Raw genomic sequence first — 17,691 nt, 5'->3', positions numbered from 1 at the left:
TCCCAGTTCATTAGTTCCCCAGAACAGGAAAAGCATTTTACGCAATCTTTGAAATTCGTATAAAAAAACCAGCTTTGGATAAATGCCTAGCTTCCCTTAAAGGATCAATCGGCAAACCTTCCTTATTATTAATATTATTCTTAATATAATTATTATTAAATCCTCTAGTAAAGGAACGAATTCGCGCGATCTCGTATCGCATCGGCTTTGACCCTTCAAGCTCCATAGACACGGCTGGGACATCCCCCGAAAAATCATTTCTTATGAACGGACAAAAGTTACACTCTTTTTCGTGTCTTAGTAACGGGACGTCGTCGGCCGTCCAGTCCTTGACGACACGCTGACAGGAGAAACACATTACGCTGTCCCGGTGACCGACGTAGAAAAAAACCCGCTTTCGCTAGCTCCCTCACGTTTAGAAACTTACAGGGAAAACCCTTGAAACTAGCGATTCTGTTTTTCTCAAAATTCATCTTAAGAAAAAAAGCGTCTACCTCTTACTTCTCCGACTTCGGGAATGACCCAGGGAATGATCCGGTACTAGACGTTTAAAAAAAACCTCGACTTTCTCTTTCCCCCCATCCCCCCTTACGAGTTTAAGCGTGTATGTTGAATAAGAAAACATAAATTCGAACGAAACATTTATTAACGCAAAGGAAGATATTACAAAAAATGATAACAGTGAATATAAGAAAAATGATACGAAATGAAAATACGCGCGCGAATTGAGAAAATTACGTAATGGTTTTTTAAAAACATAAGAGTTCGATAAAGAATTGTTTTTTTATAAAGAAAAGTTTTAAAAGAATCCTTCGTCTTCCTCGAAGAGCGGCGAGGGAGCCGTCTGGTGATGGGTCTCCAACCACTTGGCGAAGCGGCAGGCCTTCTCCCGCGCACAGAGAAGCGTCGGGCTCCCTCGTCGATGAAACCGACACCGATAGTTCTGGCCGATGCTGATGTCCTTGGCCTTGGGGCAACCGATTTCCCCGAGTTTGATCACCTCTTGGGGGATGAGTTTCCTGAGGACGTGACATTTCTCCTCTCCCTTGCAGTAAACGAATTCGGAGTCCTCGGTTAAGGCCTTGAGCCGATGTTGTAGCTCGATGTAAGGGGTATCGCCGTGGTTCCAGAGGTAACCGTTGATATGGGTAAAGACCCATTGATTTTGCCGGGCTACGTGGTGAGAAAGACCGCTACCGTGGTACGGAGGTTTAACGAATAAACTTTTAACTAGGGGAAACTCCCCGACGAACGCGACGGCAACTTCTTTAACGACCGGTTCGTATTTCGCGCCGAGTAAGAATTCAAAATCGACAACTACCAGCGGTCTTTCCATGATGTTTCTGTTGGCTGATACCCTCTCTGACTCAAGGTAGGTTAAATCCGCTTCTTAAATAGGGTCTCCACGCGATTGTCATTACTCCATTGGTTCCTCGTGAACCTATCAGCGAAGGAGGTCAAACTCCGCCCCCTATAGCGATGTTCCAGATAGAGCACGCAGTATTGCCCGCAAACTTTGCTCCCCACGGCCTGTAGACGACGTCTATTGTAGAGTATTTTCGAGGAATTTTTTCTCAGGAACTTTTTTATCGTGGGGAGGGTCACCGGACGACCCGTCGAGTCAAAGTACCCGGCCCTCCTGAAAGCGTCTAGGTAAATAGCTACCCAATGAGTCCCGGGCCCGTCGTGAGGATCGAGGTTAACGACCAGGGAGGCGGGGAAGGAAGGGATATATTCGGGGAGTCTATCGGAAGCAAAGGCACCTTGATACCCGGGTAAATGCCCGAGGATCTCGTTTATTTCTAATGTGTTCATTTTAATAATCAATCACCACGTTGCGATCTTTATCTATCTGCATTAAACTATGAAATTCCCCGTAAATAACGACCGAAACCGATTTCGTGAGCGGGGTTTCGAATCCCAACTCTATACGTAACTGTCCCCGTCTTACGGGGTTCCAATGAGAGTTGTCACTCGCGGAAAGATCAGGCGTGATATCAAAGGCATATAGAGTATAACCCCTCGGATATTCTGAGGTCGATATATTATCCCCATCATCTTTAAAATGTATATTCGTCATCGTAAATAAGGTGTAATATTCACGGGCAAATTGATTCTGGGAAAACTTGGGCTGGAGAGGTTTACTCGGAACCGCGTCCGAATCAACGTAGAGAGATAAGAAATTTAACCCGAATGGTTGAAAGTTATAAGGATTTTTATGAAAATCGCCCGCGCAAGCCGTATGCGAGACTAGGCCGATAATAACGCGTTGAGGGAGCGGTCCCAGCCACACATTGTCGAGACTCGTATTTGAAACACCGGTGAGCAGTACGTGGCTTTTCACTTCGGTTCGGGTAAAGGGGTACTTCGCTGTGGCGCCTAAGAGAGCGTTTTCGTGAGCCAGAATGATTTGAGGACTTATCTTGCATTTCCGTATTTCCAAAGTAGCGTCCGTTATAGCGATCTTAAAATTCCCCACGTTTAACGAGGGGTCTCCCATAAGGACAAAGGCCGTTTTACTCCTAGAAAGTCGAATTTTAATTTCCACCCCGCTTAGAAGGTATTTCGGAATGTTGAAAAGGTCGGCGTATATTGCCCCTACTAAGGAAATTTCCTTTGAATCCTTAATAGCTGCTTGACGAATCTTGCTCCCCGAGTTGGTAATTATATCGTCAAACTTTCCGGCAGCGTCTTTGGCGTAGAGACACGAAGTCAGGTGAGAAGTTTTAGCCTCGCCGGAATAGTTCAAGAGCGATTCTAAATAGGCTCGGTATGAATATCGACTTGCCGAGAGTAAATTTCAATTTGATCGAAGAGACTATGCATTAGGTTATTACAAGTTGATAATTTAACGTCGGTGTCTAAATTAGCCCCATTCTCCCGCGTTACTTTACATTTAACGTGAAGGAGACTCATCGCGAGATGAGGGATACAAAATTCAATTTGGGAATCATCTAGTAGCGTAGAGATCGGTCGATAGAAAGTTGGAGTCGCGCTTTCGACCCTAGTTTGCACGGGGGTGACCGAGAACAGGTCCAATTCCGATTTCAAGGCTTCAACTTTGTCCCGATTCTGCGTTTAACGGTCCTTTTTCTAGTTTTCCTCCTGCTCGTTGTTTTCTTCTTCTTGCTTCTCGTTTTAGTTCTCCTACGCTTTTTCCGCCCCGAACCGCTTTGTCCGGTTATCCCTTCTAGAGCTTCACCGAAACGTTTCCTCGCCGAAGATTTTATATTTTCCCCCGCAACGGCGTCATTGAGAATTTTACTGCCGACCCCCAACGCTTGTTTTCCTATATACTTCGCCCCTCTAACTAAAAGAGGGGAGGCCCAGCGGAAGAGCCCCGAGAACAGACTTCCGAGACCATGTCCTTTCTGATAAGCCGCTCCTTGATAGAAATTAGACCCCCGGTTTGGGCTTGGTTAAGATAATATTTTTTATACGGACAGGACCCCCGCGCGTCGAGGACATCCGGCTTAGGCATCTTGTTTCCGTAGATGTAGTTTAACCGTCAGAGACCCGAAGGCAAATGGCGCCGGTTTCCCCTGAGGGTTCATTATATGTACTTGGATCGTGTCGAAATAGCGTTTGGAGACTCGCACGTAATGAGGCACGTCATATATTTTCCCGACGTTATCCCCGAACGAGCCTTCTACGGGGACAATCCTAACGAGAGGAACGAGAGTGTCACCCACCATTTGATCTTCGACGATATTAGTGTAAACGTAAAGTTGAGGGGGGATTTGAAAGCCTATAAGGGCCGGTCTAACGCCCCGGTAACCCCTTTCCAAAGATTGAATCCCGGGATCGAAGCCCAATGTCATGGCTAGACCAAAATGAAATTGCACTAGTACGTTATGACGAAAGGGGCTTATTCGAACTCGGCGAGTGATCTCGTTATATTGAAGAGACGTCTTCATATCTTTAATAATTTCGTTTATTATCTTAATTAAATGTTCGATAGAAGAATAGTATCCTATGGGTACCCTATAAACGTGTGAGGTCCCCCTGGGTCTTCTAGACTGAGCCGCGCATTCGGCGATCTGAGCTTCACCCGTAAGAGTTTCTCCGTTTTTGGCGACATCGAAAATCTGCTCCGTTTTTTTCCCTTTCGGATTTTTTTTTCCCGGCGTGGTAATTTTAAGTGTTATTCCCAAAGTAGGTTGATCGGCTTGAGGCGGCTCTAGGTTTTTTTTCGATGCTAGTCTCCGGTTCATTTTGCTTGACTTCGATTGGAGACGGGTTACATTCGACAGGAGGGATTTCGTCGACAACCATGAAAACGATAGCGTTTTGTCCCTCGAGGACGTTGAAGAACGCGCTAGTGTAATTTATCTCAGCTAGTCCGCACTCCCAAGACCCCCCCAATTCGACAGGTTTCGGTAACGCTGAGGTATAGGAGGTCATCGTATTGTCGACGTAAACACGCATGCTAGCGTTTGAAGGTAATGTCAGATACATCTTTTTTCTTGACCCACGAGTTCGCGTTCGACGGATATCCTACAAAACTGACAAAGTATTCGACCTGATTTTTGCGTTTGACTTGAGAATTTTATCGATCTTGTATAGTCGAGGTTTAGCGACTAATTGCAGTTCTTCCTGATAGTAACGTCCCTTTATTGCCTCCCCCGTTAAATCTTCGATCGTGTAAAGGGGCGGGTCTAAATTTACGACACGGGTGATTTTAAAGACTTCCTTTGACCAAGTACCGGGATAGGCTTTATCAAATACCCCCCTGTATTTGCTGATACGACAAAAGTCACCGACTTTAAGTTTAGGTTGACGCCGGCTTTTCACGGGGATTTCCTTGTAAATTGTTTTAAATACTTTCAGAATATTATCCGGTTTCACGTCTAGAGGCGTCATTTTTATCGTGGAATGTTTCGTGGTATTGTAGCTATGAATTAAATCAGGGAGGACGTCCAAGTATCGATAGGTGTTATTAGCGGTGAAATATTTATACATTTTAGCCTTTAGCGTACGATTTAGTCGCTCGACCATACACGCTTTGATTGTATCGTTTTCGCTAGTAAAGAATTTAACTTTTTTTCTTTTAAGGAAATCCTGATATTTTTTCCCCGTGAACTCCCCCCCTTTATCGGTTTGAATTTTAAGAGGCGTGAGATCCTCGAATATTTTCTCGGTCGCGGCGATTATGTCTTCGGCTTTCTTACTTTTTAGAGGGACTGCCCACGCGCGTCGCGAGAATGTATCGATACATACTAGTAGGTAATTAAAGCCGGAATTGTGTTCGGAAATGTCTCTCATGTCCGCTAAGTCCATTTGAAACTGGTCGCCAATATTAGTTACAAAAACCTTGCTCCTTTTAAATTTCCGATAGGCGGTCTTATGTAACGTGTACGATTCTTGCTTCGTTAACCATTTTTCTACCGTTTCCCGGGGAATACCTCTGTCTTTCACGGCCTGATAAAGTTTTTCCAATCCGTCGAAACTCGCGGGATGTTTTGGATCGTAATAAATTTTTTTCAAGACTGCCTCGGGGTTAGAAACTCTTCCCATATTGGTTGTTCCGTTTTCCTTTTTTTCGCGCCTCTATTGATAACCCCTTTCGATAAGTCCCGGGGTTTAAATTGGAGCGGAGTCCGAACGACTGATGCTTTTCTAGGTTTCGCCGAAAATGCAATTTTTTTCTTCTTCACTCGCGGGATGGTTTTCTTGAATGATACCGTAGGCGTGAACAAGGCGTCGAACTCGTTCCAACCGGTGGGGGGAGGCGTTCGTTTTCTATTTATAGCCCCAACGGCGTAACTTACGAGCGTAGCGATATCTGACCCGGGCACGCGCGTTTGATCTATAAACAACTCGCCTTCACTCGACCACGAAACTTTATCGCCTAAGCTAATCAATCGGTTAATTAAGTCCTTCGCACTCGCCCTAAACTGAATCGGAACGAGATTTAAGAAGGCCGTGTCTTGCCCGGTTTCTTTTCTATTTTTTGGCTTCGTCGCTATATCCTTTATGTTTTGATAACGGTGGAACATCTGCTCGAATAATTTAACTTTATCCCTAATGTCAAGATTGGAATTGAGTACGTCGGTCATGCTATTATTTAATTCATCCACGGAGGACCCTAACGGACGTGAAACGAAAATTGAGGGGTATCTCGAGAGGGGATGAGAACATTTTTATTATTATTATTATTATTATTATTATTATTATTATTTTTTCCTAACGCGTCGAGGGGGACTAAGGCTAACTTTTGAGCGTACATTTTTTTATTTCCTTAAGAACGACCTAAAATCCCACTGATGGCTGAAATAACGGTGGGGATGAGAATACTTAGAATCCCGTGACCTTTTTGAACTAAAATTAATTTCTTCTTACGCCAGGCTACTTTTTTAGAGGCTACCTGTCTAATGAATTTCTTATGTTTAGCTAGTTTTCGTTTCTGACAAGGGTTTAACTTTAAATTCCCTTTCAAAGTATTATCGCAGCATTCAGCAATAGCATCAATTAAGGGTTTTTTAGCGTGATGGAGAATAGCGCGTCGTTGTTTAAAATTTGATCTACCTAGGGCCGAGAGAAAATCTTTGTGTCCGGCAACCAGGGCCGGCATTTTCGAACTGGTTAGGGACTTCTTCCTCTCCGCTGACTTTATACTCCCTACTTTTATTTTCTTAGGGATATAGACCATTTCGGTTTCGTCGGGGAAAATATCCGTTCTTAAACGGAAGTCATCGGGGCACTCCTGCCTATTGTCGATAAGAATATAGCCGTGAGGGAGTTTGGTCGCGTCGAGATAGGCCTCGATAGCGAACCAGTAATTGGCGCCTCTAAGTTGACGGAATAATATAGCGGGTTGAAGTTGATCACGAGGGTTTTTAAACAGAACAATGTAATTCGAGTTCAGCGAACAATCGCACGCATCCTTTGTTTTTGGGAAAATGTTCTGGGTTATAAATACGAAGCTTATGTTACGGTGGTGAACGCCTTTCGTGAAGAAAGCCCCGATTTGACCATTGTTCTCGTTCATTAAATCGTCGGCGATGAGGAGAATGTGTTCGCCTTCTTCACCGGGGTAATCATCGAGATTGGGGACTCCTTCTCGGAACACTACGGAGTCTTTTAAAGTGTCATAAAGTGCTTGCCGCTCGCTATAATGCCAAAATATTTTTGTCGGCGGGGGGGAAATCATTTCATCTTTATTTTTTATAATTCGCGCCATCAAAACGGACTTCCCGCTACCGCTCGGCCCGCTCAGAAGAGCGGAGAAAGGACCATACAGTGGTAACATGCTTTTATTAAATGAGGTCTCTAAGTTAAACTACATCGATATTTAAGAAACAAACCGTTCGGGTAAAAATAAAAATATGAGTTTAGCGGTGTTCTTTACTTAATACTGATGCTGCCATTTTAAGTGGGACTTATCGTCTAATATGAGTTACATTATAGGTTAATAGTTTTAAAGCCATAACGACTTATCTTTCGAATATGTTGGATAAAAAACAGTTAATACCGAAACTTCGCGTATAAGGGTAATTAATCAATAATTCCTTTTACAGACATTCTATAAACGGGTTATACCCGAATATTAGGATATGTTTTTTCATTCTGAACTAGTCATTTTTTTAAAATATTATTATTTATAGCCGAACGGTAATGTTTCGAATTTATCGATAACGCGTAATTTATTGACAACTGGTCGATATTTTTTAACTTGTTTTACAGTTACCACTGTATGATCATTTAACCGACAAATATGGTGGGGGATTTCGATTTCTTTCTCGAGAGTGGGCGCGTCTACGTCGATTCCGAGCATCCCTTTCAACGAGTCCATAGAGATGGAATTTCTAGTGGAATAGTTCTGCCTGAGACCTTTAGCCTTAACGACCTCCTTAATTTCACCGGTATCGCGGTTGAGTACGCGGAAGGCGTAATTTTTCGGGCCGCCCGAGCAAAATTCGGTAATATGACAATTTGGACCAAATTCTGATAATTGGTCCGTCATATCCCCGAGGAAGCTCCGTTCCTGCACTAGCTTATTGCCATCGCGTGATCTATATATTAAACTATCCGTATCGTGGTATAATATACTATTCCCTAGAGCCTCTAGGTGACTATAGAGCCTCATTCGGGCAAAAGCGGTGGTATAACAGACTAAAACTACGTTTACATGAGCCAGAGCCGGATCGATTTCCTTGAGATGTTCCCATTTGACAAGCAACGTCTTATCGTTTATCGCCAAGACACTTTTCCTTTCGATATTCGGGTCGTTTAAAGAATTGTTCTCGGTCCAAACCCCGAAGCCTCGGCCTTCATTTTGTACATGGTCTTGATGTAGTCCGAAAACAAGCCCCCCTCCTGGGTCTCCTTGTTATACTGCGTTGTTTGATAATGCCAAGCTTCGTACATTTCAATCACTTTGTAACCTCTGGAAACGGCTAGTTTCAGTTCGTCGGAAACGAATGTCCCCACGAATGCCCGCTCGGGATCGGAATGAGGACACCGTCCTTGAAATCTTAGACGTGCACATGTACCACATAAAACGAAAAGAAGTCGCGAATTACGGTGCATGGGTAGGACAGGGTGAAAAAGTTTAGGAGGGGCGAGAACGCGGCACTGAATTAACCCGTCCAGCGAATCGAGATCTCGTAAATCATCCGGGTCTAGTAAAACTTTCGGGTGACCGACGGGTATTCTATCTAGAAGGTTGACAGTCGGGTAAAGTGAAAGCATGTCGACGTTAAACGCGCGTTCACCGCCTTTGGTCTTGTAGTAAAGGACTGTCGCGTTAACTCTCCCTCCGAAAAACGCGTCTCGAGGATTCAAGGGTGAAATTATCATGGCGCGTACTTTTTCGAAAAACGCCTTATCCTTCGCTTGACGGCGAAGCTCGTAAAAATCGCATTCCCAGATCTCTATAACGTTTTTCTTAAGTTTCCGGAGTTGAGCAACGACCCTGACTGTTTGTTGGTACCTGAGGTTGAACGTTTGTGAGGGATCTGACCATAGAGGTCTGTCTCTTCCCACTACTTGACAGCGAACGCACCCATGAAAATAGCAGCCCTGGAACATGTAAACGTCATTTCCGTCAAGACCGTCCACTTTAAATTTACCTACCATAGCCTCCCGCCCCCGCATAGCTGACACTATTCTTATACCCCTGCGTTTTTCTTCCCAGGCGAGCCATTCAAAAGCCGCGGTTGATTGTCGGTCCCTATTTCTAATCCCTCCGGGGGGGAGTATCCCTATCGTGTCAGGAATGAGAAAGCGTTTCCTAAAGACGTAATTGCAGGCGCCAGGGAGCGTGATGGCAGCGCGGAAAGGGTCAGTGTCGCAGATTTCCATGAATTCACGTCTAAACGTTGCGCATCCCAGTCGGAGTATATTGACATCCGCCGTGCAATACGAAATCGCGTCTTTTAGAAAGTCAAAGTGACCGCCCGCGGCTATTTGCTCCCCGTGCCATTTAAGAAGGGCCGCTCTTTCCTTTACCCCTAGATAGTTAGACCCGTACGCTTCGAGGGGAGGAAATTTATCCCCCTTCTCGGTCGAATAATTAGTGGTTATGGGGTCAGCGGGATCGAAATTATTTTCGACAAAATTAAACAAAAGGTGAGGGAATCTACCCTTATCCATGGAAGGCCCTAGTCCAAACGTCTTCCTAAACGCGGCGAGTCCCATGGGCAGGAACGAATAGGAATCGAGAAAATTGAAATTAAAACAGTTAAAGAAGAGAATTTTAGTCCCGTTTACTATCACGAAGGGCACAAAGGTCTCGTCGATTGATAGAACGGCTTTGAAAACGAATTGGAGATCATAACATTTCGCGGCGTGGGCGAATAAGTAAATTTTTTTAATATCCGCTAGAGTTCTGATATAATCCACAAACTTCCCCACAACATTTCCCCCGTAAAAATTTTTTTGTCGCGAGCTAAAGCGGATGCACACCCCGCAATCGAAGTTGGAGTCTCGCTCGTCGATACACGCGGGGCATACAATTTGGGATATTAGAAGGAACGGCTCATGCTCGAACGCCCCATTTTTATTTACGTGTTGTTTATTCTGAATCGACTCGATGTCATAAAAAACAAAAAGATAAGAAGGCACGCCCCCTAGTGCTAATCTTCGTTTGGTCATGTCAGGCCCGGGGAGGTCTTTAATTCGCTGGACGAAGCAAAGGTGAGGATGCGGCGCGTGCTTTTTACAAATACGGCAGAAAACTTCCGAACAAGAATGGATAGTTTCCCTAGAGCGATAGTCCACGTATTTGAAACAGTCTTTGCACACTTAAACTTGACTACAGAGGGAGGGAACCGATTCGCGATGGCTTTGGAAGCATTCCAGTCCGTGGAAGGAGCGAAAACAATCGGCGCATTTGACGAGCTCGCCGGAGCATTTCTGATGTCTGAAACAGGATTTGCAGAAAATCGCGCATTTGTGGCGTTCCAATTTATCGTATCCGACCAAACAGATGGAGCACGCATAATTAGTGGCGAAGAACGACGTCAATTTCGCGATTACGTCATAATGTTTCTGATTATAAATTAAATAAAGTTTATTTTCGGAGTTCCCCCCTTCCCCTTGGAATAATACTCTAGGTCTGTCATTATAAACCTCAAAAACGATTATTTGGTAGTCAGAGAGAATAAATTGGAAATGCACTAAACTCGTGAATGCTCCACATTCGCGTTTCGAAACGCAGGCCTCGACGCGTAACTCATCAGCTTTTTCCCTTTGTTTTCGCGAAGAGGCCTTGTACAAAGCCTTATACTCCTGGAAATATTCTTTATTTCCGGGGTTTCGCGTTTTCTTTAAATGAGCGATAGAAATAATTAATGCTCGCGGGAGACACAAGGAGTCTTTGTTTTGGACTGAGATAAAACTTCTTTTATCGCGTATGTAATCGATATGCTTTTTAAGTCCGCGTCGCCTCAGGGATCCTCCGTGAGGTAATCTTACCACGTTTAACGTGAATAAAATTGGCGAGTTCCAGAAATCATCTCGCTCATCCAGATAGATCTCCCCTTCGAGTAAATCGAAAACATCACCGGGCTGGAGTTGCGATTTCTGGCGGAAAGAAATTTCGAGCACCCGCGCCGGGAAAACTTCCGAGGTACATGAAATTTGAACTCGGTCATCATCGAGAAGTTGATCAAAAATAAAGGTCACGAACTGCGTAATCCCGAGTTGTACATCCGCGGTGAAGCGCACTTCAACGTATCTTCCAACGAGATTGAATAGCGGGTATTCTTTCGTTCCATCTTGGATAATTTCAAAATTCGCGGGTAGTTCCAGCTGAAGACCCTGGCCATCTTGTTGAACGGGCGGAGCCTCGATGACTTGAAGCGGCATGACTGGGAGCTGTAGAGGATCCTCTTCTTGAAGAACAGGAAGGTCTTCAGGCTGGGGTGCTTGAAGAGGCTGAGCGATTTCCGGCTGATTACCTCCAACTTGAATCGGGGGTGGTTGGTCGATCTCTAGTTCATCGAGTTGAAATGGTTGAGGCGGTGGAACATCATCATCGTCCGCGGGGAGAGGCGATAAAAGAGGAGAGGAGGAATATCTTCGCTCGAATACCAGTTAAATGATGAAATCGAACTTTCGCTATCCCACTTCAAGATTTTATGTGATGGCCCCGCTTGATCTAGAAAAGGGTCCGGGTTCTTACGCGGTGAAGGCGAAAACAGTGGGCATGGAGAATCGCCGCGAGAAAAAGCGTCTCTAATCAATATCGCGTTAGTGGAAGTCCCGGCTCGCGGTGAAACTTCCCCGGGAACCGCTAAATTAAGTGGTGGAAGTTGCGAGGAAGATCTCCTTTTTCTAGATTAACGATTGGCCCCTCGTGAAATTCTGGCGTAATATTCAAATCGAGGGGTGGGGTTTCTACTTCCGGATTCAGACACCTAATTTTACGAGTAAAGACGCGGGTATGCGAATCGCCGCGAGAAACAGTCTCTCTAAGAAACACCGCGTTAGTTTGAGGAAAGGTCCCGGGTCGGGACGAATCTAGCCCTAAATCCGCTTCAGGAACCGAGTTATTATGGGGTAGAAGTTGTGAAAAAGATCTCCTTTTTCTAGAAGGAAGAAGGTTATTAACGCTTGAACCCTCGTGAAATTCCGACGTAATATTATTCAAGCCGAGAAAAGTATCTACTTTCGGATTTAAAATTTTATTTTCCTCCTTATTAAAATAGTTAGCGCCGTCGACGCCGGATGGCGATAGCGCTCCTATATTTGGCGAGGCAAGGAGCGGGTCTCTCCTCGCGCGCCGAGAATTCCCGTGAACCGCTCGATATAGCTAAGCCACGTGTCGCGGGGCTGACAGCAGGGAGTTTTGACGTTTCGTTTAAAGGGAATTCCGCTAACCAATTTTCTTCTTCGAGCGGTAAAAATAAGTCGTCATTAAGCGAGTCTAAATTGTTTTCCGGGGCTCCCGTTTCATCATTGTTTTTAAAAATATTCGTTCCTTCAAGTTCAGCCCCGATTGTTTCCCGGATAATATCCGCTAGTAGGGAAGTCTTTGGGGGCTTAAGGTCCCGCCTTGAAGGACATTTATCGGGCGCGGTAGGGATAATATTTTCGAGGTCTACCGAATGTCCGCTGGTTTCGGCTTTGCCGTTAATTAGTAATGCTTTTTCAAGCTGAGAAAATTGCGAGAATAGACTGGAGTGCCCCCATTCTGGGCTTTTTTCCGGGGAAAGTTGAGTAATTTCTAGAGGAGGCGTCGCGGGACTAGACCTGATTAGTAAAGTTTTTTCAAACTGTGAATATTCCGGGGGGAGTGAAAAGTCATCAGTAAATGTTTCGGAATTCGTCATCTCTTTTTCGGGGTTATTTAATTCGGGTGATTTTTCCGAAGGGTTAAAACATTTTATGAATTTTATCTCGTCACTCGAACTGGAAGAGCTGTCGTTATCTGATATCTTTTCAACCGGGGACATCCATAAATTATTTGAGAACGGGAAATCGGCGTCTAGCGAAATGTCATCAACGGGGGCGGGGTTAACCGGTAATTCGCGTACTTGAGTGACCGCTGGATCGTTTGATTGGCTAGACCAATTGTAATCGAAGTCGTCATATTCCCCGAATTCGTTTAATACGTCGCGTTGTTTCTCACATTCAGCTAGGAAGGTCGGGGTTTTAATCTCGGATGGGACATTAGCGATTCCAATTCTCTTAAAGTATTACAATTTCGCGGGGCTAGAGGTAGAAGTTTAAAGTAGTCAATAAGTTCAATAAAAACGCGTACCAATTCCAAATCTTTCAAACATTTAGGTAATTCATGAGGGCAAAGGGTTAACGAAGTCAAATAGAAAAAAAAACCGGTATAAGAAATCAAGGCTTACCGGGCGTATATCCGATTTAAAATCGCGGAGTGCGTTAAGAAAATTTAGTTCCATATTTTTCGGTTAAAAAAATTCGAATGGGACTTTTTAATCGGGTCCCGGGTCTATTTATGGTCTCGCTTTTAAGACCCCCCCTTCCCATAGGGGGATGGTATTCCAGACATGTAGGGGGTGGAATAATGAATCGTGTCTATCCGAGGCGTAATATTTTTCAGGTATAATATTTCCCACGGTTTTTTGAAAAACAAGGCCATTACTCACAATTTGAACCGCTCGTATTATCCCCCCTAAATTCATCGACAGCTTTTCTGATTCGTAAAATCTCGCTTTAGAAATAATAATCGTAACATTGTAAAAAAAATAACATTCCTGTCTTTGGTATTTTTCCCCGTCCGCTATAAAAATTCCTCCTTTTATTGAAAGTTAACCTTAAGTCGTAAACTCCCCGGTTGTATTCAATAACTTGGAGGCGATTTTATTTGGTGAGGAAAACTTTCTAGATTTCGTGACAATCTCTAGCTGTAAATTACGTGTGGGTCCAATGAAACTCCTTAGAGGGTTAACCCCCCCTAGAGGTCATCCGGGTTTCGACCCCGCCCCTTAAAATGACCGGTATATCTAGCCTCGTGAATTTACCGATAGTCAGAACAAGTCCAAGAATAAAAAATATGGCCTCCGGGAATTCCCGAAAACGCTGGTAAGTTTTTTCATATTTTATTTCACTTGGTTATTTTAATTCTAACTTTTTAAATTTTATCTAGCCGTACACCCTCTTCATCATCCTCTATGGAAGAGCTGGAGGCTCTTACCTCTATTTCGTGAGTTTTTTGATATTTTATATATTTTCGTTATTGTAATTTATATTTTTTTACCTAGTTATTCCCCTGCAAGCCCCGTTCCGGGCTTTTCTCATTGGAACGATAACATTCTCTTTCCTTCGTCACCTGATGTGGTGATAATTTCTCCCGAGTAGGTTTTTTAAAAAATCTTTAACCCCTTTTTTAAAAAAATATCCTAAATCATTTTGTTTTTCTAAAGCCCGCTTTCATCATCATCTTCATCTCCCTCATCACCTCCGCTGGCTCTTTCACCACCGGCACTCCTTGCTCTCCCCGCCGTTATTCAGGGCAACCACCGCTATGTCGCATCTTTAATCTCCTTGGCCGCCGTGTTACGCGGTGCATTTAACGCGACTCGTAACATGGGCGACTCTCTACGCCTATTTTCAGTTGACCATCATGATTCGCCTTCACTTCAAGCCACCGCCCTGGACTTTCAGGTGGTGGTCGATCTTGCCTGGACGGCCCAGAACGCCGCGATTGCTCACATCACCTCGGTGGTAACGGGCGATTTCGCGGAAACAGCCTTCGCTGCTGATTTGGGGTAATTGATATTAATTTTCAGATATAAATTAAGGGTTCTAACATTTTTTTCGAAATCAGTTTAATCGCGCCGCCGCCCATCCCTAATTTTCTGATCGACCCCGAAGTCGCCGTTCCTTCTCCCCCAATTATACCTTCGTAAGTTCGTTTTTTTAGAAAAAGTATATTTTTTTTAAACTAAATGTTTTTTTACAGCTCTGACCTCCTCAATTCACCGCCTGTTTCGCCTCCCTGGATTATATATTTTCTTGTATATTTTTATATTTTTATCAATAAAAAATTTTACCATTTTACTCCTTTCTATGGAAAAAAAGTCTGGTATTGTCCCCTCGCCGTTTGACCCGCGGCAGTTTCTACTTGCAGGTGCGGGTGATTCACCCCTACCGGCACCCCCCTTCTCTCGACTTGCTCATTGTCATCTTTTTTGACCGCGAGTGCTAGAATTCTGACTTCATTTCTAAAAATGTCATCTCAAGACGAAGAGCTAGAGTCAATGTAAGCTAAAATTTGGCCTATTTTTTATTTTACATTTCTTAAAAAATGATTTTCGTTAGTCCCGAAGAAGCCCGATCGCAATCCGCGGAAAATAACATCCCAACTCCCCCCATTCCGCCAGTAGTGTAAGTTGAAATTGGTCAAATTTCTTTTACAATTCTTTAAAAAATATGAAATATCATAGCCCCGCTGGACGCTTGGAAATTTTACAAAGATTGCTGGCGCGTAGCCTAGCTAATGCCCCCATCGGAGAAGCGTGAGTCGCATTTGGTCTAATTTTTCTACATTTCTTAAAAAATATGATTTTCATTAGTCCAAGACCACCCCCGCGAATTCCGGGGTACGGGCGGGGAATCTTACAACATCCTCGTTGCGTAAGAAGAAATTTAACTAATCTAAATAAAAAATAATAATATTTCTTTAGCCTACAGCCGAGTTACCCGACGTCGTTATAGACGCGGTCCAGGCCATACTAGCCGCGGCGCTGGCCGAGAGGGCACATTAATGTCTCGAGTATGTCTTACTTTTTAATCGCTGCTCCGGAAATTTTATTAAAACCTATTTCTTTTTTCCAGGTAAATTTTTTAAAAATCAAATACTCGTTCTTATTCCACCTATAATTTTTTTTGATACAATCAGTGATGGAAGGGTAAAAAAGAAGCCCCCTAGTATAGTTAGAAACCCCTTTAGTACTTATACTAGCTTCTTTTTTGAAATTTCAGCAGTATATTTCGGAACTTTTTAAGGGTAATAAAAAAAATCTTGTCCGAGCGCGATATATTTTTTTTCCCCGGGGTGCATGAGTCATCCGAGAGATATTGATACCGGGGGAGCTCTCGGGTTTGCGTCATTTCGTATTCGGGTTTCGAAGCGTTAAAATGTCTTACGATTTGGGTAGCAGAAAACAAGATGCCAACTTTCAGCGTAAAATCAATTTTCGCTGGCGTTTAGGAAAAAATTCGTGTTTATCGATTGGTTTAAAAGGTGAGGACCTGGAAATATTCTTTTTCAACGACGTTACTTTCCAATCCTCAATATGCCTCCCGCCTGTAGCTTTTAATAAGATGTATCAAAATTGGTATCTCATTGAATCACATACTAGAGAAGTTGAAAAAAATAAATTTAGCCTCGAACTCGCCAAAATTGGGGGGCGTACTTTTAGCTAGTAAAGGAAACGTTACTCTTTTGGCGTATAAAAGTTTCGGGAAAAAAGAGGAATTCCAACTTGGCGAAGCGGCTATCCTAGCTTTAAATTTATGTATCCACGCCGTTGACAAACATTTGACTGAAATTGAGAAGGAGAGGCCCTGTATTGAAGCGATGTTCGAAGTTCTCAAACTTCACGTTCAACGCGTTGCCGGCTACCCTGACAGCGAAGATTTTGAAGAGATCCATTTCGGCCAAGGAGATTCTGATATATTTCCAGACGTAATGCGTAAATTTGGTTGTTATTCAAGTCCATATACCATTATAAGCGATTATACTAATCTAATTGAGAGGCGTAACCTGACATCTGCTCTTCAAGCGTATAACTTGTTCTTCTTGTGTTTTACTCAGTTACCTAGTCTGGTGTATTATCAAAATTAAAAATAAAAAATGAAAAAAATATGTCTTGTTATTCAACTAATATTAGGCAATTGAATGCGCGTCGACTTATTCCTACAAAAAAGAGCGAGTAACATTCTTGGCTTGCTATTCTCGGAAAAAAAGAGGGGGACCCCTTGCGCGTAGAAGTCAGCGGCTTGAACGGTCATTGTAAGTATCCATAAAAGGACGGGTGGTGAACGAGGCTCTGGCGCGTCGACTTATTAATACAAAAAAAGAGCGAGTGACATTCTTGGCTTGCTATTGTCGGAAAAAAAGAGGGGGACCCATTGTAAGTATCCATAAAAAGACGGGTGGTGAACGAGGCTCTGTAAAAACGCCGGAGGCAAAAAAAGGCGAGGTTAAGTACAGTGGATCTATAAAAATCGCTCCATAATTTTGCTTATCTATAAAAAAGGTGAGACCTTATCTATAATTCTGGTTATCTATAAAAAAGGTGAGACCTTATCTCTAATTCTGGTTATCTATAAAATCGCTCTATAATCTTGCTTATCCTTGGCCAGGCCTATTTCTCTCTAGGCGACATGAGAATCATTACCACTGAATCAGCACGCATTCACGATCATTCCCCGGGACCGAATTGTGGTGTAACTACGACGTTACAATTACAAATCATCATGCCTGTAATGAATTGTTATATAATTTGGTACAAAAATGGAATTGGCCAAGATAACGGTGTCATTTCAGTGTTTCTCCAAAGAGGAAAATGCACCTTTTGGTTTGAAACGAATTTATGTAATCCTTATCGACATTCAAACTCCATGTTCTGAGTAATGGGTCGACTGGATGCTTTCAACTATAAGAGATGCTATGGAGACATTAGTAGTAGTGGCGTTAATTTCTGAAATTTTCCAAAATGACCGCCTTATTAATGCATGTAAGTTTATACGCCTACAATCAGC

At 43.4% G+C, this 17,691-nt stretch overlaps 1 protein-coding gene across 1 annotated transcript; it reads right to left on the bottom strand.

The window, feature by feature from the left end:
- Positions 1-8,232: 8,232 nt before the first annotated feature.
- On the bottom strand, positions 8,233-9,642 carry LOC149957496 (uncharacterized). Its single transcript, XM_090167062.1, has one exon. The coding sequence runs from the start codon at positions 9,640-9,642 to the stop codon at positions 8,233-8,235; it is 1,410 nt and encodes a 469-aa protein (XP_090023188.1).
- Positions 9,643-17,691: the final 8,049 nt, after the last annotated feature.

Source organism: Leiobunum rupestre, chromosome 2 (assembly GCF_980474605.1).
Source record: "Leiobunum rupestre chromosome 2, qqLeiRupe1.1.hap1, whole genome shotgun sequence".
Lineage (NCBI taxonomy): Eukaryota > Metazoa > Arthropoda > Arachnida > Opiliones > Sclerosomatidae > Leiobunum > Leiobunum rupestre.
The sequence above is the reverse complement of the archived record's forward strand: the minus strand, read 5'-3'. Positions and strand labels throughout refer to the sequence as shown.